Raw genomic sequence first — 24,374 nt, 5'->3', positions numbered from 1 at the left:
CAAAATCTTCAGCTTTGAGAACTCTAGAAAGCACCAGGATAGGAGAAAATATTTCACCAGAGGGTCTTCCCAGAAGAGGGGAAACAAATCTGAGACGAGATGGGGAAGACTCTAGAACAGAGAAGCTTATACTTCTGTTGATCTCACAGACAATTGCATATGAAGGCTTTAATGCAAATCTTGTGGAATTCAAATGCAGTTTTGGAGCCCAGGCCAAAAYCACAAGCTTTACATTTGAGAGAAAGGATTTCAGATCTCTGAAATGGCCTCCAACCATTGACTTTAGAAAAACAGTATCAAAACTGCTCTTTTCCAAAAACAAAGCAAATCTGTTTCATTTTCAATCCAACCGCAACCATGTCAAAAACTACAAGAAAGATGGGCCTAAAGACAACAGGGATGAAAAATAGGTACAACTGCTAAAATGGTGTCTAGCACATGAACATGCCCTGAAACTCCACAGACTGAAGGAAAAAATTGTGTGCAACAGACAGAAAGGCAGCCTCATCTGACTGGCCTTTTTTTTCCTACAATTCTCCAGGCTGGAGCTCAGAAATGAAATTCCTCTAAAAAATATAAAGGACGCATTGTGCTTTCTCTCAAAACCAGAATGTCTTCAAAGTGGAACTTGAAAGCAAGATAAATTATGTTGTGAAAAGGCAAAATTTATCAAGAGAAAAGCCGTTTTCCATGGATTATGTTGAACTGTGGGAATAATTTACTGTGTAAAGAAGCCTSGCAATTTAATAGCCAAGAATAATAATTTTTTTGACAGTCGCCTGCTACCTTAGAATTTCCTTTTGAGGAAAAGAATGGAAGTTCCTATTCTCCTTATCATCCTAATCAGAGGAYTGGTAAGAATAAAGAATGAGTAGGGGGGATTTATCTGATACTATTTCAAACTCTCATTGCAGCACAGAGAGGCAATGGCACATGAAATCACTGATTCCTGGAGCACATGAATGACTCACAAAATAAAGTGATTCACTGTTATTGTGCTGGGATGCCAGAAGAGACTGCAGAATATGAAATGSCTTTGGAATGGATTTTAAGAAAAGCTCATGCAATTTACTTAGGTAACCTCCCAGACCATCTTAGTCAAAAAGCAGACAGAGATGTCTCTTCAYAAGAGCATGGAAGCATTTTCTGTTCATATTACCAGTACATATGAAAGAGTATAGAAAGTAAAGATTAAAAGTTGCACTTCTCCCTATCTAGGTGTGAGATGCAAGAGAAGTTATTCCTGGTTAGGAACTGATGATAAAATAACTATGTAAAGACCAGTAAAAAATAGGCCCTGGGACAAACCTAGAGCCTTTTGCTTTTCTATCCTGTTAATGCTGAGACAYTCTGTCAAGGGCATCACAACTGAGGCAAATAATTATTTTCTGCAGACTGAACCCAGTCTAAGGGCTAAATATACCTTTGGGCCGCTGAAAAGTCTTTCAGTGGAATTTTGACTTCTACCCCAAAGATGGATGTTGGAATTTACCTCCTGTTAACAAAGAATCAACCTCAAGGTTTTCTGTTGCAAATATTTTGAAGTTAAGAAACACCCTTTGTTCAGGATACATAAACATTGGAAATAAACAAGACTGCCTTAAAGACATGTTTAACTATTCTGAAGTACAGTAGTCTCCAGAAGGKTATCACAGCAGGAATCACAACCACACACCTTTGTTTCAAAGCTGTGACTGCTGTTCTTGTTCACTTTTTGATTTGGTCTCAGCAGTCATTAGCAAATCAGCAGCCAAATGAAACTAAAACAGARTAATTCCCAAAGAACTGGTAGTGGCAGGCAAGATGAAAAGGTGATATTGATCCATACAGATACWATTAACCACAGCTGACTTGGCCAGGGTTTCACAAGAAAAACAGCAAGCAAAGCCTTCAATGATCTTATTTCACACATGTACAAAGTAKGACAAAGAGGACCAATATAGGAATGTAATGCATATGCATACTTTACACTTGGACCAGTGCTACAAGGTTGATTGATTTATTACAGACACGGGTTGTTTGAATGGACAACAACCCAAAAYCTTGACTGAGAACTTGCAAAGTAATGTGGCAGCATAGGAAATTTTAAAACAGAGTAATTCCACTTGCATATTAATGAAATATTTTAATACTGTAATTTCAYTAAATATAGCAGTTGCCATACCTTGGCCTTCACTATAATCTTCATGCACTCTATCCTCTGTTTAAAGAAAAAAAAATGAGTAGGAAAATTAATGTAATTTTAAGACAATAAAGACACACAAACAATACAATACAGTGTCAAGATTATTCACACCAAAAAAAAAGCATTCAAAACTATAGTAGTTCATACTGTAATAAAGTTAGTAAGAGTGCAAAAGTGAAGATTTCTAAAAAACCCTATGGAAAAAAAACCCACTGATTTTCTGGCATCAAAAGATAGCCTGATGATATTGCTTTATCTTTTTTAAGTCGTTCTTATATACTTCATGAAACCATCTAAAAATCACCTGTAATTCGAAATCTAAATATTTCTAAATCATTTCTATATACAGYTAACTTCTACAGTGTAATTTTGGCATCTACTTACTTGTTATGGCTTACTTGCTTTTATTAGAAATACTACTTTCTTCTTGACATCACACTAACTTCAACATCTCTGGCATATTTGAATTCCATTTTATCCACAGAAACACTTCTATACAATTTAAAATACCAATATCCATTCTCCTGGAAATTCAATCCTTTAAAATATTATTCTGTCCATTTGTAATTCTCTTTTACAGAGAAGCAGTACTCATGTAGGTCTTAGCATCATTTCCTTAGAAAGTTATTATGTCTRCATTTCCAATTTTGATTCTGAAAACACACTACCTAGGAGCTCCAAAGTTGGGTGTTGTGTGTTTTTGTGGTTTGATTTGTTTGTTGCTTGTTTTGGGTTTTTTTTTGTGCATATGATTGTCTTCGTTTGGGGTGAAAATTCAATGAACCTTCAATAAATGAAAGAAGATTTTGGACTGTACCTGTGTAATGTTCCATGGCATCTTCTGGCATTACCTCAGGGTCACCTTAAATAGAAATATTTAATATTTTACATWCCAGTTGAATTTTCATGCGACAGCTAAATAACACAAGAGAACTTTAAAAGGTCACATATTTAGCTCAAAAATAACAGAAATAATCATCCTAACTAAATACCACAGTGTTTTATTTGAAAGTAACAGTTGAATTATAAGACATATCCAGGAACGACACCATAATACAAACAGTACAGTAAGTTTATGTATATTTGTATTTTAAGTTTATGTATATTTGTATTTAGGCTTAAAGTTAGCAATACAAGTAGATGCTAGATAGTCAATCCATTGATCAGACTGGGAAACTCCTTACAGAACAAAATATTTATGTATTTGTAGACGGGATTCACGGAATGTTATGCTCACAAATGTAATAGTAGTGACTTAAAAATTAGGCTTACTTGAAACTATGTAAAAACRGTTTGAAAATAAAACCATGATGAAACAATATGACACATTACTTTGWATCACATTTTAAAAGGTGTGATTATATTATCATTTGAAGCAATTGAAATCTACAAACCTGGAGTGTCTGAATCACTTACTCTCTCTTCCAAATCTGCAACATACTCATCTAAAGCTGTAAATTAAATATAAACAAATAAATATATTGAAATTTAAAACATGAAATATGTTTAATATTTAATTGTTTTAACTTATATCCATAATGAATCWATCAATGGCTAAATGTAGCTCCTTAGCTGCAAGCTGATAAATTAAAACTTTATAAATTGACACTTGCAATTTGACACATGGCAACCTAGTGCAAGGTGTTGTGCCACTCTCTCTTCCAGCCTTCTACTATACTCCATAGGGAAAGCTAGAGCAACGAAAGCCATTGGTCTCCATCAAGATGTTTTAACAATTTTTTTAATAGGAATATAAATTGCAAATGTYCTCTATCTTCAAGGTTATAAAGCAGCCTCTTTACTAATGTGCAGGAGGCTCACTTGGTGATGGATCCATAGAAGACAAGATACGAATGAGAAATTGACCTTGCAAAATACGTACTTCACTTCTGGCATCTCAGATTTAGAGGAATTTACTTGCTTTCACTAGCTAAATTTGCTAAAATTTAGCTAAATTTGGATTATTTTCTTCTATAACTACAATTCATTTCAATGTTGTTAATATACTCACTATGACACATCTAAGAAAACACAGTTCTGAAGGTAAAGTAACTTATCCTTTTACTTTGGAAGTATAATAATCTCCCTCATAGTTTGGAATAAACAGTTTTAGCTGYAACAAACAAATAAAACTATTCTTCTGTCACACTTGACATCAAACACAACTGCAAAGTCTAGAGCTAACACTGAGTCAAACCTAAGAAGCCTAGTCCAAACATAAATCAATGTCTAATGTAAATGCAAGAGACTGRCCATCCTATAAATAAACATTGTTAGAATCCTGAAGAAAATACTTATCAGACAGTAGGGAAACTGCAATATTCACTTAATGCTTCTACATAATAGAAGAGATGAGCTAATGTCATTGTACGTGATACCAAGCATAACATGAAGATGACTCTAAGGTAATTGGATTAGTCCAAGCCAAATTTCAAAAAGCTTTCAAGATGCATTAAAGTGTGCAGAGAGACAGAACAAGGATAGTTCAGAATTACGCCCTTAGTGTTGACTCACTCTCTGATAGTCAGCCACAAAGAAACAGTCCTGAAGGAAAGGTACAAAAAACTGGATGTTCCTAATGCCAAGAAAAATAGTCTAGAAGAACCTTAGTATTACAGATTGTAAGAAGATAATATAAGCAATAAATCTCATGTATAGCCACAGATTACTTGCCTACTCAGTTCCCAATCATACACAACAGCCAGAAACACACAGTAAATGAAATGTTTTTGCACCAATGAAAAGCAAAGTGTCCATACCTGTCACCTGTTATCTGTAATAAAGTTTTCAATAGCAATTATGATACAGTCATCCCAAAGTAAAATTCTCCAGGACAATAACAACTACATATCAGGAAGAAAGAAACCGARTTCAAAATTATATATTCCTACAGCTGTCTAACATTTTCTGTTTTTCTTTCTCATATAATTTGTTACAATGAGGCAAAAAACCAATATTACTGAGTATGGAAAAACAAAATGATACCTGGAATTTCATATGGTTCAGACTCCACTGCTTCAACATCATCTGCCACAGGATCAGCATCTGAGAAACCAAAATGTTTGCAAAATTTTAAARTTTTTAAATCAATGAACAATACCACAAACCCTCTAATATATGTTATGTAAGAACAGAGTTATATTTCTAAGCTGAAATTCTAAGCAAATTTTCCCTAATGGCAGCAWGATACGTATATAGAYTCAAAAAARGGGAAAARTTTATAAACAATATTAAGAATGTGTATATATGAAAAAGCTCTATACACATTTCCTCAAAATAAGACTCTCCACAGAAATTTCTGAATTAATTGRAGGAAAGGAGAATAGTTTCACTTTGCCTTCTTAATTGAAAAGATTTAAAGTAAATGGAATTTGAATTTCTCCTCCAGTCTMCTACCGTGACTTGCACTGTGGGTGAATAAGAGAGATACAGAAACAAGGAGGTATAATAGACCCAGACTGAAGAACTACTTYGGTTATGATGAAAGAATCTCAGTGCACTTCCAGCAATCAAAAGCTTTAGATGACATCCATCACATGTTTTTTTTTTCAAAAAGTTTCAAGAGGTACTAAAGAGAAAGGTAAAATTTTCAGTAGAACAAATAAAAAATATTCAGAAAAATTTCCCCCTAGCAGATTTAGATCATATGATTCTGYTTTAATATTTTGGCTAGACTTTTTATCATCCAGTCAATGCCCCAAGGTGAAATTATACAAGCATTTTCTTTATATSATGACTTCATCTCCTCAGGACTTACATATAATTAATGCATAACATTCTCTTAGGGAGCCGTATTTGAATGAAAGAAGAACGAGAATAAAGGATAGAYAATACCATGTTACTAAACTTTACAATTTCATTTAATAAACCWAAAAGTCCAGAAACRGAYTCCRTACAGGTATTACTGATRGGAGATGAACAGATTGAGAGCAGCCATGCCAAGAAGCATTTGGCAGTGCTGGTAGATGAAGCTGGACGTGGTACGCCTCTCCAGAGGTGAGAAAAGGTTGAGAACTGGGCTCAGCCTGGGGAACAAAATGCTCTAGGGTCACCTAACTGCAGCCTTTCAGTATCRTAAGGGGACTACTAAGGAGCTGAAGAGGGACTTTTTACAAGGATRTGCAGTGATAGGGCAAAGGGTTTTGGCTTTAAACTGAAAGGGGGCAGGTTAAGACTGGATATAAAGAAAAAGTTCTTTATTGTGAGGGTGGTGAGGCACTGGAACAGGCTGCCTAGAGAAGCTGTGGATGCCTCATTCCTGGAAGTGTCCAAGGCCAAGGCTGGACGGGGCTTTGAGTAACCTGGTCCTAGTGAAAGGCGCCCTTCATGGCAGAAGGGTTGGAACTAGGTAATCTTTAAAGCCCCTTTCAACCCAAACCATTCTATAGGATTACATTCATCCCCATATTGGGAAGAGATATGCATATTTGGAGACCAGATCAATTTTGTTGAAAGCCAATATAGTAGTAATTAATAACGTATGGCTATCTAGATTCCAAAACACGTAGCCTTAAAATATCCCATTTTGACTTAAAATACAGTTATTTTCTAAATAATGCTGTAGTTGACACTCCCTAAGGCTCTGCTGTGAGTAGAAATTACAAGTCCAGGTATTAATGAGATTTATTTTTATTTGTAAATTTTTTAAATTTATTTTTAAATGTATTTAGTCATTTCAGATACCTTTCTGAACTGAGTCTGGTGYCTCATATGCTTCTGGGACTTCATTCTCAAATTCTCTGAGCATGTCATCTGTTGCAGGAGCCTCAAAAGTTTCTCCATGTATTTCTTCCTTTACTTGCCACTGGTCACTTACACTTTGATCTACATCTTCATGAGTTTCTCCTAATCAATAATGCAGATTGTTAGTGAATAATTTTTCTTTGGTATATTCTATTACCAGCAAATATTCAGTCTTCAGTACACCCTTCGTGTTTTTCAACTAGTCTCTAAAGGKAATGGGGAGTGACAGATGACTTCCCAACACAGTCCAGAATTATAAACCCAACTTGTCAAGACTTTCACTCACAGTAAAGGCCATCTCTGCTTTATCCATTCTTGCCCTCTACACAGTATTTTGAGGAAGATTTTGTTAAAGCACTGATTTGAGCTATTGCTGCCAAACAAGTCTGGATAAGAAGACACAATTTTAGGATTTGGTGACGGAACATCTTGAATTTTCTTGAAAATGACAAATGAGCKGACTTGAATGTTTTGTGCAGGCAAAAGTACTTTAGGTGCATACCAAAACCAGACTCTGAAATTCATCTAGCCTGTGGCAGTATTTATAAACTCTTCAGTGATTTCTAAGTGTTAATGCATTACCAGGCTGGGAATGGAGAGCTTCGTGAAGAACAGACTGAATTTCCTCTTCCAATTCTACATCATCAGTCTTGTGCTCTAAAAGGATTATAAATTGCAGTGAAGGTAAGTGCAAAAGGAAAAATATAAACATTAACTCAAGGCTTGCAGCTTTTAGTAGGCGCTATAACGTTGTTAATCCCTTTCACAAAGCTCCCTAGAGACTGACATGGTGAACCCCTGCAACTCACACAATTAGAAAACCAATTTTGTCTTGCTTACTCTCCAATACAGAAAGTATTGCATCAGTCACATCAGATTCATCCATCTGAAGATGAAATGGAAGAATTTATCTACACTGCATTTTTTGCACATATATTTTTTCCAGCAGTAGTAACAACTTCAGGTAACAATTCACACCAAGAACTCTAAGTAATTAATTTACTATCAATTAATTTACTATTTAGGCAGCAGCACTAGCATTTCRTATTTGAAAACAAAATGTGAATTGCAGAAGGAGGGTCTTGTGGACTTCAKAAACAGGGAAAATAGATACTAACATTACAATATCACTGTTTCATTCCATTACACATTGCCAGGAGATACCACAAACTGGTTTCATGGACAAGTAATTGTCATCTAACACACCAGCCAGGACATAATAGAAATTTGTAGGAAGTGTTGTCTTCATATAAATGTCCTGAAATTTACATTGAGAAACCCTACTATGACACATCTGACAAAAAATTTCTAAACCAGGTAAGAGCTGTATTTTAAAATAAGGATTCAAAATGGTATCAGTAATGAAAAATGATCCCACCAAAACAAAAACCACACACAGAAAAGAACAACAAACCAGGAAACCAAATCTTAACTTGATGTATTTTATAAATGATAACCTAAGAAAAGTAATGAAAGTCTTTTAAAACAAAATTTATATTCCATAGATTCCACTGGCCATATGCTCCATATTTGTCAGTTTATGTATTAGGTTCACAAAACCATCCTTACCACACAGGATAAGCCCCTTAAATAAACAGGAAAACACATGTTCTCTCTGAATAACACTAAAATGCAAATTACACACRTAAGTATGACATGTAAAACATATTTTCCTGAATCCCTCTTAACTCTAACACATTGTACTAGCAGTATAGGGCTTTAAAAATGTTTATTTTTTTTTAAATAAAAAAATTTTATTGAGGAGCCCATTTATTGTATTTATTATATATTAGTGGTTCTAGTGGAAAAGCGAGTACTTTATTAAGCTGGTTGTTGAGGGGGTTTTGTTTGTTTTTTAAGATGAGGAATCTGCTGTTATTCTAGTTGGATATACAGTTGATAATGTATCTAAACCACAACTGTACATCATCAGAAAATTATTCTGATGTGATACAGCTACAAGGAAAACTATGAGAGCTGAAAAGAGCATCTCCTATACAGTAAAATTTTACACTTTTCATGGTCAGTGATTCATACAAAATTATAAACGGTGATTCCTGTTAAATAAACTTTAGTAGATAAAGCAACACAAAATGTATAAAAGAATTTGCATGAAATGACAGTTATAAATCAAATGAAGCATCATGTTTTTTGTTTTGCCTATGATTCACAAAAGGTCTTACCTGATTCGACATAGGACTTCTCAGCAGGCTGGACAGTCTCCTCAGATTCTGGTGATGTTGGCTGTGCTGGGACAGATCTTTCTTTAAGGCCTGCATTTTTCAGTTATATAGTTAACTTTATGCCCTTTTTGAACTGATTCATTTATAAATCAAGAAAGTTCKTTCAATTAAATTAACTGATGTTACACTCTCCAAAAATGCATTCAATCACAATTACAGGGCTGTCATAATATACAATGATATATACAAAGACTAAAGCATATTCAGATAGTAAACAAAGATGTTTGAAAGACAAACGTACAATAAGGAGGAAAAAAGGACAGAAATTTCAGCACTTGCCTTATTTTCAAAGTAAATGAACAAATGACTATGGTATTCTCAACATCTATTCAGTTTCCAGTAATAAACCAGTAAATTTTCTGTTTTCAATTTGGGCAAAGAGGACTTCAGTTTTATATGTTCTATGAAGAACTAATTTGAAGTTTATGAAAAGCTGCACAGAATGAGAAGARGTATTCTAAATTCATGTTACATTCTTAAAGACCTGATTAAGATTATTTTGTTTTGACAACTAAATGACTATAGAAAAACTATGACTGATGGAATATTGCCAYTAAGATCCCGACTATCTACACCACAGACTTGTCTAGACCAAAACACARTTAAAAGAAAGCAATCAACAAATGCAAGGATCAAACCATGGCAGGAGATAAAGATACAGCTGTGGTAGATCATGTCACATCTTGAGACACCATATGCTCAAGAATGTGTTGGCATTAGACTAACTGTCCTCTCAACTCTTCTTTAGGAAGGTTCAAGCAAGATTTGTACAGGAGGTTCAAACTGGGTATAGGAAAAAACTTWCGCATCCACACCCCCCCCAGCACAAGGACAGTGAAATCAGTGGAAAAGGCTGCACAGAGAGGCTGTTCATTCCCATCCTCAGAGATTTAAAGACCCCATGGATAATGGCCAGAACATCCTGGTCATTCCTCTGAAATGACCCTGTTTCGAGCCRGATGCTGGAATAAGGATCTCCTGAAGTCCCTTCCAAACAGCATTCACCGATAATCCTGCATCCAAGGTCAATTAAGATAAGACTACCTTCTCAACACACATACACACACTGCCCAGAGCAAACTAGTTTTTCAACAGCTGTATAAATGGAAATCAATAGACAAGACAGTACTTAAGAAATCAGAGGCTAAACTATAATTAACACTCCTGTAGTACTAGCAATCTAGTAAAAGCAACTTTTAAGTAGAATAAATATTACACTTCAAGTAAGTACAATTAAAAAAACAATAATTACCACATTTCTATTGGAGTCAAATGTATATCAATACAAATTGGACCAGTATGTCTCAAACAAAATTTGTGCAGACTAGAAAGATGTGATTATTTTATGMATTGTGGGAGAAACATGTAATAGAATTAAGTCTATCTTTTTAAATTATTCAAATTTAGAATTTGCTAATTATTCAATTTTTAGAATAGCTAATTAGAAGCTAGAAAAAAAAGCCAAATTTACACCTTTTTTTTGCCAATTTTCTTCTGTCATTAAAAAACCCACTTACCTAGAATATTAAAAAATATTACTAAAACATTCATCTTTTGCTGCAGGAATATTAATGGGTAAAAGAGTAAGAAGTTATTTCCTTCTATGATCATCTTAGGATGGAGACAAAACTAGACAGTCATATTAGCCACTCTCTCACACTTTCGAATCCATAAGCATGGAAACAGCCACCTTGCTTTCACAAACTCAGTTCAGTTMCCCCACACATACACAGCTTTAAATAAGTCTTCATATCTTTGCCAACTCACATGTCTAGTTCTAGACAACCATTTACTCTGCTTCATGAACAATAGATGAACTCAAAGCATTTCAACAGACAGACAGTATTTCACACCCAACAAGCACTACTATGGGTATTTAACAGGAAAGAAGGAACCAGCAAGTGTGTCTTTGTTTCACTTGCACATTTCCCAACTTGACCTTCAAGCTTTTTATACACATCTATYGTGTTAAACACTAACTTCTACTCACTCTTTTCAAGTATGCAATATATTAAATAATTTACTTTTTGTAAGATATTATTTTCTCTCTTCTGTTYATTAAAATTAAGTTGCACTTATCTTTTATTTGTCTGGCATGTTTTCTGAGCTTGTTTGGTAACTTGCTGCATTATGTTTAATGACAATAATACTTCATTGATATATACAACAACACAACAGATCTCTGGGGCAAAAATACTTTATTTTGTGGCTATCTGTATAGCCTGGAGTGCTGCTCAAATAAAATTTTCTTTGGAAAGGAAAAAAATTAAAACAACCCAACTTTTTCATAACCAGATAAACTTTGGGTGATAGATACAATAATAGGTAAATCAGAAAAGCAATTCACTTCAAATTTCACTGCCACACAGTTATAAGTTCTGTCACATTACGGGGGAAAATAAAAAGTGTTGCGCACTGTACCACTGTGCCACCACCCTTGAGAAGTGTGATTTGAATGCTCCTTTGGTCAAATATTCATTTTAACACTTACCAGGGCAAAGCTGAATAAATACATCTATCATCACCAAAACCTAACAGAGAATGCTCATTATGCAAGTGCATTTATAAGATCTTAATTTTCTCATATATTTTGCTAAGCACTGTAATGTTCACAACGCACATAATTTCCCTCCCTCTTCATGCATTTATAAATATTTAGAAAATACTTCAGTATATYATCTCTGTTAATTATCACAGCTAGATCTTAAGCTGTACTGTTTTCTACAGCTTTAATTTGAACTATTTTTCATAACTATGTGAACTTTTCATTAAAAAAAAATTTTAAAAATCAGACCATCCTTAACCTTATCACATCTTATAACTCCAGRGATCAAAGCATTTTGCAGACACGTGTATGGAACAGCTGAGATAACTATATTGCCAACTGTCATATACCAAATTCAAGCAAAATCACTAGCAGAATTAACCTTCAGAACTTCAATCTTACATTACCATCCACATGCATATATATTCTTATTCTCAATTTCACTCTTTAGTTTTGTTTGCTTTTAACTAATGCTGCAGTATATCAAAATTAAATCTTAAACTTCCACTTTAAATTTTGTTCTGAATCCTGTGTAACTCTATAGTGCAATTGCTTGCAATACACTTRCTCTCAAATTTCTTCAGAAAATATTAATTTCTAAATAAACTTGAAAGCAACCATAAATTCAATGCTATTCTGAAATCTATCTAATATCTTTGCAGAAGTGTTTTGCAACTTCATGTATTCTAATGAGACTGCTGGATAAATCCTTCCTTGATGCCAAAAATACAGAAGCTGCAAGAGCAAACTAACACAAGATCTTGCTTATAGAAGCATCACACACTTGAAAAGTGTTGAGGAAAATAATAGTTGCAAAAATACACAAGCTGTTCTTTAAACAAGTTCAACCAGAACAGAGCACTAGTAGCATATCACATCTTAAATGTAATTGCAATACCATACTTATCAATGGTGAAATAGGTGGCCTAATTTTCAGGAGTATTCATTACCAAAAAGTTGGCRAACTCTGGAAAAAATCAGGACTCAGTTAAATAAAAAGTGATAATGAATCAAGTTTTCCAACCCAAATATATCTAAATAAAATAATTAAATAAATAGGGAATGGAAGAAAAGCAGAAACATATTGTCATGGGATTAACAGACAAAAATCTTGGAACATTTTGGTTGAGTATACCCTGGAGTCTCATGAACAAGTGCAACACTCAAGTTGGTTTGACTATTTGGGTATAAAATWGTTTTCTCAGGAAAAGAAATATAGTTTCCTTAGGGAAAAAGTTTGGTAAGGAATAAGTTACATTAATTTGCTTAGTTCTTATGACACTACAGTCCATTAATGCTCTTCTTGGTTGTTTCTGTGAAATAAAAAGATTTTATATGTGAGTTTCCACGACATGTGTCCAGATAAGCCTGTTAATATTGCTTTTAAACTYACATTTCATATAGAACATTAGACTTTCATCCCACATCAAGCAAATACAAGTAAACAAGGAAGGGGGGAAGAAAAGCCATCAAAAAAACATAAACCCATATTTAGAGCAGGTTTGAAGTAACTGGCATCAATTTGACATTTGAATGTTTTCAATACATATTGATAGCCAGGCACATTAAGATATGTACATACTYGAGTTTCAGAGCAGATGTTTCTGCTTTGTGTTTACAATACCAGTACACACTGAACAGCTTTTTTAAAAAATATTATATATAGCCTTTGTTCACACTTATTCCCAGAAAAYATTATTTTCTCATTGCCACATTTACCACATTTATATAAATATGCAGAATTTCACATTCTTGAGGTCTGTTCCTCATTAGCAGAACAGGAATTCTGTTTATTTCTTTTCTTTCTTGTCTTCTTTGGATTGATTTTTAACTATCTTTTTTGTTTCTTTGTCTTTTCCCACCTGAACAGTGCCATCCTTTTCACTGGCTGACTTTTTTGTCGTCTCCTTGGATTTTGCACTTCTGTCTAGGSCTTTTTCCTTTCCTCTGTCTCTTTTTGCCTTCTCAGAATCTTTTTTTAATTTATTAGTATCACCAGCTTTCTTGTCCTTTCGATCAGTAGCATCTTTTCCTTTCCTGGTTTTCTTTCTTTCTTCTTCAATTTCCTCCTTCTTGGATTCATGYTTCTCCCTTAATTTCTTGAGTGATTCTTTCATAGCTTCTTTTACTTTTTATTTTTTCATTTAAAAAAGAGGAAATGTTCAATAAGAGAAYCACTCTTAGGCCACAAAACATCTTATGAACAGCCATGTAAAAGCTTTCATCAAATTATTATTTAACRTTTGTTAGATTTAAACTTGTAAAATTAACTTCTAAGCTTTAAGCAATTGAAACAAATTAGTTTTGACTTTTAGCAACATCTCACACCATGCAGCCAGCAAATAACCTTGGCTTATACYGCAGCTGCATCCAAATGAAGCATTAATCTAGAGTAAACCATGCCTCTATTATCTTACTGCTAACTTCTGCAGCATGCTAAAACCACTTTTGCCTATGAGTGTGAAAATCCAATAATTTTAAACCTTTGACAACAGCATTAACAGTTTGAGCTATAGTTAAAGCATTATAACACAAATTTATAACAATTTTTTATTGATATTGCTACCTCATATTAAGTAAAGATTAAAATAAGATAACTGAAGTACATATTCAGAAATATAATTTAGAAGAAATGGCAGTGTCCTGGTGAATTAAATCAACTTCAAAAATGTTAACTGGGTTTGACTGAAGTCAGTGAAATCAAATCAACAATTTTAAATGGGTTCTTACAACTTAGCTTTTCAGTTATCAGCAACACTTWTTTGTTTTACTTTTGGAAATGTGTCTCTTGTGCTTCTTTTCTCTATTTCAATTCACTTTTGGCTGTGACAGAGTATCCAGATAATATGTCATAAGAAAAGTCAGAACAGACTCCTTGAAATTTATGTTCAATATGTTTAATGTTAAAAAAAAATGTTCAATATTTGCATCAATTTTGCTGCACTTTTGAAAATATTTGTCAGCAGAATTCTCCAGAATAAGGAATTTTTAATTTAGAGATTTTTCCATGAAATCTGTATGCAATATTTGCATTTAATTTTAAAATAAATACTCCCCCATAATTAGAAAAGTGATAATGACTTTAATAYACAAACAGCTCTATTTTTATTCAGACTTTTGAGAGAAACTGCWGTCTGTTCATGCAAAAATCAAGTCTGCTTTTAGCCACTGTGTAACTTTTCGGTGAACAATTCAATTACATAGATCAGTCTTAAAGGAATGACATCATATTTCCTTCCAAATGGCTTTTGACATAACACATTTGAAATACAACATGCCATTTCTTTATTCTCATACCAAACATTGAAAAATAATATAAAACTCAGGAATTAATTGCTAAGTGACATTTATTACATTCTTGGAAGTATGTGGTTTGCAACCAAGTTACACTAAGCGCAACAGAGAACAAATGCTAAAAATTTCAACTTGATGCAAGATGCTGAGAAAAGCCACATTCAAAWGAGCAGAGCTTTCCTTAGCAAATACACTTTTTTCTCTTATGAAGGTTTGTATGGTGAATAGCATGTATTTTTCATATACTGCTAGGAACAACACCTTGAAGTCTATGGGTCTTTAATRCAACATAGACTGTGCTGTTTACATAGCCTCTGCTGCCTGGAGATCACTGAGCAGATATAAAAAGCTAAGCACCTAAAGTACATCTGATACTTTGGTTTTTGCTGTGGCTAATTACCTTTTTTTGTTTGTCTTCAACACATTTAGGCCATTATGACCTGTTCATACTGCAATGTAATTATAAATAAATATATGGCATAAATTGGTTGCARGCTATCCTACATTAAGCTTTTGGAAAATGCTGCAATCAATCCTGCAAATAATATTAAAGGAGGTGTTGTTGAACTTTGCCTAAATTTCTCCTCCCATGGGAAAAAAAAAATAGATGAAACTATTAAAGTATAGCCTTCGAAGCATTAAGGCATTCAAGTCCAATTACAACATAGTAATAGTATCATGAATCCATGGAAGATAACTAAAAGAGGATTTCAGCAAAATCTTACTTAAAGACATGCAGAAATTGAGTTRTCATAAACTACTTACAATCCAAACAAGACATCTGTGGTAAAAACATCCACACAAAATATAATCTCTARTWAGGAAAGCACTCATATTGCCACTARATTACAATCAGTAGTAAAAACAACCCGAGAAACTGCGAGAACAGTAGTTTGCTGCACCATTAGACAATATTTAGCCAATATAGCTGGTATTAGTAACCATTACTACAACCCACAGCTGGTATTTGTAATGCGCATGCATTTCATACATCATTATCTGCATAAAGTTCTGCATGAAAAAGAACATTAAAAATACCTTTGAGTTTASTTTTTTTCTTGGCTAGCCCTCCTGGCTCCTCACCTAATTTGTTGCAAAAYGGAAATAGGTTATGAACATATTTGACATGAAATTTCCCATGTGCCATTTATGTAAAAAGTTCACTGCAATGCTATGGAAAAATACAAAATATAACTCACTAAGAAGAAAGCAACTTCAGTTGCAGGACCATCACAAGCACTGATATGAAAGACTAACAAATCAARGAAAAGTACCACATTAGATGATGATACTTGTAAAGCTTCTTAAGCAGGAGCTTGCTCAGTTCTCTCCAGACAAGTGCTGCTACGTAATGATGACCAACACCCCTCTGACTTCTCTATGAAGTATTTGTCAGTTCCCTCTTAAATGCACTAATTCATGTTTCCATAAAATTTTATAAGCATTTTATAAAGATATTAAAAGTCAAAAGATCTTCAAATACATAGGTATTGTCAATATATAAATTGACTGTTTTCTTACAATAAATTACAATGCATATTTCTTTATTGAAAAGAAAATAAATGTTTTGGCAAAGGTATTGCTCAGATCCAAAAAACAGTTGCCATTTCATTTCAGTTAAAATATTTACTGCATTTCTTCAGGCTAATTAGGACTGCTAGGATTTTTCTTTAAAAAAATAAAGCTCATTCTCCAAAATCAGGTGCTGTCTTCTCTCCCCATTGTAGCTAAAAAACTGAGGGCATTTAGCATCTTGATTGTGCTTTACACCTAGTACCACAAGAGGCATAAAGGCAAAAGCCTTTCCAAAAATATAAATAATAAATTCCTTCATGTCTTTAATACTATGAAAAGAGACTGGATTATCACTATCATAATGCTGTGGATTAAAATTTAAATCCCACAAACACAGCAATTTTAACTACAAAAATCATGTAGGTATTACCTAAAAGCCAACTAGAAAGTAAAGAAAAGTTGGAAAGACAAAATAAACATGAATTTTAAAACTTGTACATAATCTTATTAAATGAGAAGAGATATTCCCATGTCTCACCATTAGATTTCTTATTCAGACATACGAAACACCTACACTGAACACCTGCAGCTTGAACTTAGGTTGCCATTACCCAAACTATGTCATTACATATCAACACTTATTCTGAAAAAACAAACAGTACTCTGACAGTCTATATTAAAAAAATAAAATCATAAATTTAAAGAAGGCAGCCATTAAAGTCATTGTAGTAATTTTGCATCTAATTTCTACACTACGCACTTTCAAAATACCAAGCATTGGCATTATGGCCAAAATTGCTTTCAAGTGGGTTAGCCAAGTAAAAATACAGTTTTTACATTAATTTCGTTACGAACTCCTACCTGGGATATGAATCTTTTCAAACTCTTCCTCATAGATTACTGCCATTGCTGAAGTCCAGAACTCTAACTTGACTAAAATCATACAGTCTTAGTATTTCTAAGCAGTGCATGGAAGAGTAAGTTATAATTTTTTTCATATAAAAGGAAAAATAACCTCCAACTTTGTTTTGCTAAAACATCAATGGAAATAGAAACAATAAAAGATACAAAGCTACACACAGCTATATTCAAATTTCCATCTCCTTCCCTGTTTTCATATTAAAATTAAACATTATTGGATATTTTACGATACTCTTAAAAGCATGTGTTGACAAGGAAAACTAAAATCAGGATCAGTATACACAAAAATKATCTTAAAGATATTTCAGATTATTTAAAAAAAAATATATATGCGCTATGTTGAAAGATAACAGTACCCTGATTACTGTTACTTCGCTTGTTGAATATTTAAGCAGTAATTTTGTTTCAATCTGCTTTTACGTAATGAATAACACTAAGGTTCTCAGCAAATATCAATTCAAGACATAATTACATAAATCATGTAAGGACCTGTTAACAAGAAAAGTACATAAAATAATATATTTTAAGTGTTAGTATTATGCAATAATYACAAGACAGAAATCCTGCTGCATCTTGATTTCCACCTGGACATGAACTCTACMAAGGGAAATCCCTACAGCCCAGGAAAGTCTCATTTGTCAGCCCCAAATTAGCCTGAAGCAAAATAGGTGCATAATATCTTGTTTTCCAAGACAGAAATGTTCTGGACATGTGACAAAATCTGGCATCTAAGTAAATTCTAAGGCAAAGATTTAGGCTCTTACAGTCTGGGAGGCACACAAACTGATATCCAGAATTTTATAAATTTTTTATAGTTGAACTTGTGGGCTCTTACCCAAAGATCCAATTCAAGTGGCTTCACATTTGTTTTGAGCTTGTTTTAAAGTTCCTTCTTTTTTTCCATTCAATCYCCCATTATAAATGCCCAATGTGGGCAATAAGAGAAAAAATATACAATTTATAACTGTAAATGTGAGTATAATGAAATGGCAGAAATGGCTACTATTGGATTCAATTAAAAGGTTGAGTTCAAAGTTAATATAGATGAATAGGTTTACAATATGTTCCAAATAACTGCTTTAAATAGTCATTCTAAAAATTAAATATTCTCGTCAAAGTGGCTATTTTCCCATAATGCTTAAAGGTACTCAACTTGCTATCTTAACTGATTCTTTGAAGCTAAGGAATATTACAAAGCATTCTTACCGTGCAACAAAGTCCAATAATTTCCTCTATTTTTCCCCATAAAAACTTTTAAGAACATTCTCCACAAACAACTCCCAAATGAGAGTACAGATGTAGAATTTAAGCATCAAAAGAAAAATATATCAAGACTATTTTTATTCAGAAAGATAAGCACTGCAAATAAAAAATATTAGGTAAAACACAATAGGTTTTGAGCAGTTTCCCAGATGCTGACAGATATCATCATATTTAACAATATACTGAGCAAACTGGCAAATATTTAATGTATTTCATGCTGCTGTGACATCATTATGATAGCTGTAGTAGTATATTCCCTTAGGAATCCCAAAAACTTTAATAACTGCTAGACAAAAGGCTTTGCCATGGGAAAAAATTCCTGTAAGTCAATTTCTCCACAACATCTACCTGCATAAATGTTTTTAACCTGCAGCACCATGAAATAAATGCAATCTAATTAGGGCAGCTTATCCACTTAGATGTGAAAAAGGGAGAGGCTCCTTTGTATTTGCGGTGGAAAGCACATGGGCCAGGTTAGCACTAAGCAGAAGACAGACAGCACTTGCTACCCTTCTGCAATATGTGCAAAGCCTGGACAACAGAATATAAAGTGTCAAGATTTAAAAATTAGGTCCCGTGTTCAGACTCTTGCTTTAATTTATGATGTTCCATCAAGAACCTCCTTAACCACAGTGAAAATTAGTAAAAGATGTTAAAATTGTAGTACTAAAAGAGGAAATAAAAATCTCTAAGCCAAAATTGTTATTAACATTTTTTCTCTCCTTTTTATTTTCCTTCTCCAGAAGAACCGCAAGTCAGAAAAATTTATGATTATTTGCATATCCCCCTGCACATAATTATTACTATGATTGTGCATTTATAACATGACATAYTAGATACATAAGGTTCATCTGTTAAACAAAATTAGTTTACTGGCAGAAAGCTAGCATCCACTTACCTTAAACTGAGCTTAGAGAACTTGTCTTACCAAARCCTGTAGCTTCTCCCAAGTGCAGGAGTTTTAATTCGTACAAGTTTAAACCCTCCCCCAAACAACAAAACACCAAACTTCAATACATTCTCCACACGTTGCTTTAATGTCTTTTGCTTATTTAACTGCCTAGTGCCAGAAGAAAAATCCAGCTCAGATATACATGGTAGAAAGCAGTCTTTTCCTGAAGTCACAGATGCTTAATGCTGCATCCTGTATAAGCAGATACCAGAAACCAACAAGTAAATCTTGCCTTTATTAGCTTCATCTTGAGACATACATTCTAACTGACCATCAGAAAGACAATATTTGATGTATTTCATGCTGCTGTGACATTATGATAGCTGCTACTCTGAGGGAAACTAAACAGGGAATACAGGAACGCATCTCCCCAAAATGACTGACCTGTACACAAAAGCTTTCTCCTCATTGCATTTACGTAACAGCTTTCCCTAGCATTATATTTACAATACAGATGGGCTTTACCTCTCCCATCTGAAGAAATTAAATTAAATTAAATTAAATTAAATTAAAATATTTCTAATGCTTCAACACATTCATCTTCTATACTGCTATCTAAATGCAACCCTCACCAATAACTGTTATGAAAATTTGATCTTTTTCTGTAGCCAGTCAATTGATACCAAATAATAATATGACTTTTTAAGGGGGAAGGGGAGAAATACTGGCAAAAAATTTTTGCAATAAGAATTTCAACAGATATGCAAATAATGTACTCTATTTTCTTCGTTTCAAAGTTATTCTGTAACTTATGAACCTTGAGATTTCTCTCTGCCATATAAAACACTCTTTTACTTTCAAATTAAATACTGCTGAAGGTGGTCACAGAAATCCGGGGTTCAAAGCTTCCAAAAGTTTTCAGCCATTACAGATGTACGGGTACTAAGGGTTTTTCCCTTGGAAATTTATTTTCATTAGTATCACAAGAAAGCAAGCAAAAGCTTTGCTACAAAGATTAATGCAGTATTTTGTTTGAAGACTGGCAATTAAARTATCAAACATTTACCAACAAACGACAAAGAAAATCATCCCACAGATTCCTAAAAATGCTGGACAAACTGGAATTTTAGTCACAGACATTTATTTCTGGAGCTCTGTAAAATTTAATTTATATTAACAATAACGAATAAAAAGGTATCTAATGAAAGCCACATGTCCAATTTAATATAAAATCAGTAAGGTTTCATTCCTTGCTAGGTATAACACCCAGCAAGTTCCTATCACTTAAACAATATATTTTTCACAAAAACAACACTTTGCTACTAATTTTCTCATATTTTAAATTCTCAAACCAGAAACTGCAGGTGAAAGCAGCAGCCTTGTGTTTTAAAATAATTACTCTAAAATAACAGCAGAAGGCCAAGCTCCTATGGTTTTCAACCCACAGTTTAAAAATACTTAAAAAACCATATACTGACTGTATTYTTATAGTCACAACCAATCAAAATAAAAAGTTTGCTTTCAAATTCCWCAATTAATTTCAAACAATTTGTGTGGAATAACAATCAAATTGATATACTGTTCAGTTTTCCTTGCTTATTTGCACATCATATTCAGCTTAACCTTTTTTTTGCTGTTAAAAGCTTTTTTAAAAACAAATGAACAAACAAACAAAAAACCTGCCATGCTGATATAACTGAAGATTCAACTCAATCTTATTAAATCCTCACTAGCCAAGTTCTGCTTGCAATCGTAATCATTAGTAGAATACCRGAAATCCCAACTCCTCTATCACAAACTTTCAGAAAGTTTTGAGAGCTCCACTCACCACAGGTGAGGGTTCAATTGTTAACCCCAGGCAAGACTGAACACTTCTGAGAAGAGGACTATATTCCAGAAACAAAGTACTCTACAAAGCTATTTACCTACCCTACGTCTTTGCACCCACCCCTCAACCCTTCACCCCTTTTTCTCCCCTGACAAATTCTTAATTCCTGCTATAATTGTTTTGGAGCAGAGGTCTACACATGTAATAAAACTAACAAGGACGTTGCATGATATCAAAACACAACTCTGTTGGCCTGCATTTCATCTCCATGGCCCACATTAAACTAATTCATTGTTCATTGATCACCTATCTCAGTGCCTGCAGCTTTCTTGTGGATCAACCTCGATTTCACTTGAAAAATTTCCAGTTTTTCAATTAGTATTTCAACTATTTGGTATTAACTTCATTATACAGAATTCTTATAGCACATGTTTCCCTTCTTTTTGGCCATCTAGTTCCATTACTGAAGCTTCTATAATATGTTATTAATTTATATTGTTATATATGTTATTAATTAATTAATTTAATGTATATTAATAATATAATTCAATGTTCCATGGCAATTTTTTAATTCACACTGAGAGGTATTATTATCCCAGAACAGTGATGAAACTCTTATTTCTAATTCAAATCTTCTTCTAAAATTAAAAGATAAAAAATTCTCATACCAAGCAAAACAACTCAAGCTTACTTATTTTCTACATCTCAGACATTGCAAGTTTCCTGCACTTGCTAAGAAATCACTCAGTAATATTCCAGTAATCTACTAGCACTTTTTTAAATAATGTTTGGAGGTTTATTTATTTTCTTTCCCTTACAAATAATATATTTTGTTTTAAAAACCATTACATTGATATGGTAATTACCGTGATTATATCCTAATCCCCAAATATTTGGAAGAAAATGTGACCAATGCTCTCGCGGCTTTAATTAATTCATAATCTTTGAGCAGCAGTATTAGCCCATCACACCACTCCACTTGCTTAACACTGGCACATTTTTATTACTTTACAAAGATTATATAGTACCCTGCATTGGATGATCTAGAGGACTTTAGTTTTGAAACAGGCATGTTAACTTGCTTTAAAAYTGTCACGCCAAACTGAAAATTCATTTATTTGGAAAGTAAGTTAAAATTTCAGCCTGCAACTACTACTAGTGTTAAAACCTGAGTATCAACGTCATATAGGAAACTAAAAMAAACTTAAGCAAAGCAGGGACTACAATAAACAATTTCATATAATTTTAATAGTCATTTGTTTGAGTACATTATTCATGTTTTAAAAGGATAGCTCAATTTCAGCTTTGATACCTGATACAAACTACAGGACACAATTATAAACTGCCCTTTCTCTACCAGTAACTTCATGACAGCAGACAGAATTCACATACATGGACAGTATTTTTTGAACAACTGTCATAAAACAGTTTCACAAGTTTCAAATTTGCAAAACTATATTAAATACTTCAATATCTCAAGGAATAGAAGACATTAAATTCTAATTTCCAATTAGTCTTTAATATATTCAGTATTACACTAGAAATACATAATCACAGCTTCCCACTTCCACAGAAGGCCCACCTTAAAAACTAAAATTTAGTACAGCCCTTGTGATGTGATTGTCATATTAAAGAAATAACTGAAGACTTAGCTTGAAAATAGACAAATCAGTGGGAATAAACCATATGACAGAGTAGCTTCTGAATACAACAGATGTTAGCTAACTCAGAAATAAATGTTTCTGTAGAAGTTTCAAGCACTTATAAATTACTTGCTTTTCTCTGAACAAGTAAAAAGAACCTGAGATTTCAGTGAATCACAAAATAAATAATTTATTAAAATTATATTTCACAAGAGAATTATCATTGTCATGTCTATATTAAGGATTAACATGTAAATATGTATTTACAAAATGCAGTCATGCTAGAATACTTTATAATCAAGGCTGTTACAAAAAGCTTCAGTTAATGTTTGCTAGACAAATGTTATAGTGTTAACAGTAGAGATTATTACACTTAAGCTTTGTAAGTTTTGTGCACAAAATGCACAAACTGAAGCACACACAGAAACCAACTGCACAACCACAGATACATGTTTTATTGTACATATTTACACACCTGTGCAATACTTGTCATCCTGTCACAAAAATGGAAAAATTATTGAAAGGCTTTCAACTACTGAAACAGCATTGCATGCCTAATTTTAGTTCAATCTTTATAGTGTCCATTTGGAAGGTTACCCTCAATGCCATAAATTCTTGTTATATTAAGACTGATGATTTCATGGATATTTTCGAAAGCCAATCAAATTAGTCTCTCAGTCACTGGTTCTGTAAATCCAAAATAACACAAGTCTTTTTTCCCTGAACCCCTTCATTCTGTGACGTACCATCAACATCATCTGCAGCTTCACTCTCTTCTTCTTCTAGTATTTCAAAAGGAGTCAATACATCATAGAGAAATGAGAGAAAGCCATAAAACCAATCAGAGCTTTCCTCTGCTAAAATATTAAGGACTTCCTCAAGGGAATCAATATTTTCATTACTGCCATCTTTGGTCAGGCCTATACAAGAATAGAGGAAAGAGAGAGAGAGAGAGGGAAGGGGAAAAAAGAGACAGCAGTTAGGTGGAAAGAGGAAACTGTAAAAGGAGGACCTGTGAAAGACATCTCTTGTCACAGACAGAAGTCTTTACAGGAATGCTAACTAGGAAATAGAAGGATGTTAAGAAAGTTGACTCTTTCCAATACAGACTATAATTTGGGCAATAAACATGCAAAACATTATGCCAGAATCTTACTTTAAAAAAAAAGAAAAAGAGAAAAAGGCAGTAGCTTTGCTTTCCCTTTTTCCTAGTCCTAAAACTAAACCCATTTATATTCAAGTTTTTGGCCACAGCATTCACCTTTAGACAACTTTTTATCAGTAATCTTCTACTACTTTAAA

The 24,374-nt window shown here is 33.4% G+C and overlaps 1 protein-coding gene across 7 annotated transcripts in view; it reads right to left on the bottom strand.

The window, feature by feature from the left end:
- ASPH (aspartate beta-hydroxylase) overlaps window positions 1-24,374 on the bottom strand; it is a 106,896-nt gene that overhangs the window by 58,966 nt on the left and 23,556 nt on the right. For 5 of the 7 annotated variants that reach the window (XM_057384311.1, XM_057384312.1, XM_057384313.1 and 2 more), the window contains 7 exons: window positions 9,112-9,201; window positions 7,511-7,585; window positions 6,869-7,030; window positions 5,171-5,230; window positions 3,580-3,636; window positions 3,003-3,047; window positions 2,165-2,200 (listed from right to left, as the gene is read on the bottom strand). In XM_057384311.1, the coding sequence (XP_057240294.1) occupies window positions 2,165-2,200; window positions 3,003-3,047; window positions 3,580-3,636; window positions 5,171-5,230; window positions 6,869-7,030; window positions 7,511-7,585; window positions 9,112-9,201 (525 nt within the window). Of the gene's footprint in view, window positions 1-2,164; window positions 2,201-3,002; window positions 3,048-3,579; window positions 3,637-5,170; window positions 5,231-6,868; window positions 7,031-7,510; window positions 7,586-9,111; window positions 9,202-22,686; window positions 23,993-24,374 lie in introns of those variants that run through there. The other 2 variants (XM_057384317.1, XM_057384318.1) reach the window with 2 other exon arrangements.

This window comes from Malurus melanocephalus, unplaced genomic scaffold (assembly GCF_030028575.1).
Source record: "Malurus melanocephalus ecotype Western Australia unplaced genomic scaffold, MMel_1.1 scaffold_698, whole genome shotgun sequence".
In the NCBI taxonomy this organism is placed as follows: Eukaryota; Metazoa; Chordata; class Aves; order Passeriformes; family Maluridae; genus Malurus; species Malurus melanocephalus.
This window is presented reverse-complemented; position numbering and strand designations above follow the sequence as displayed.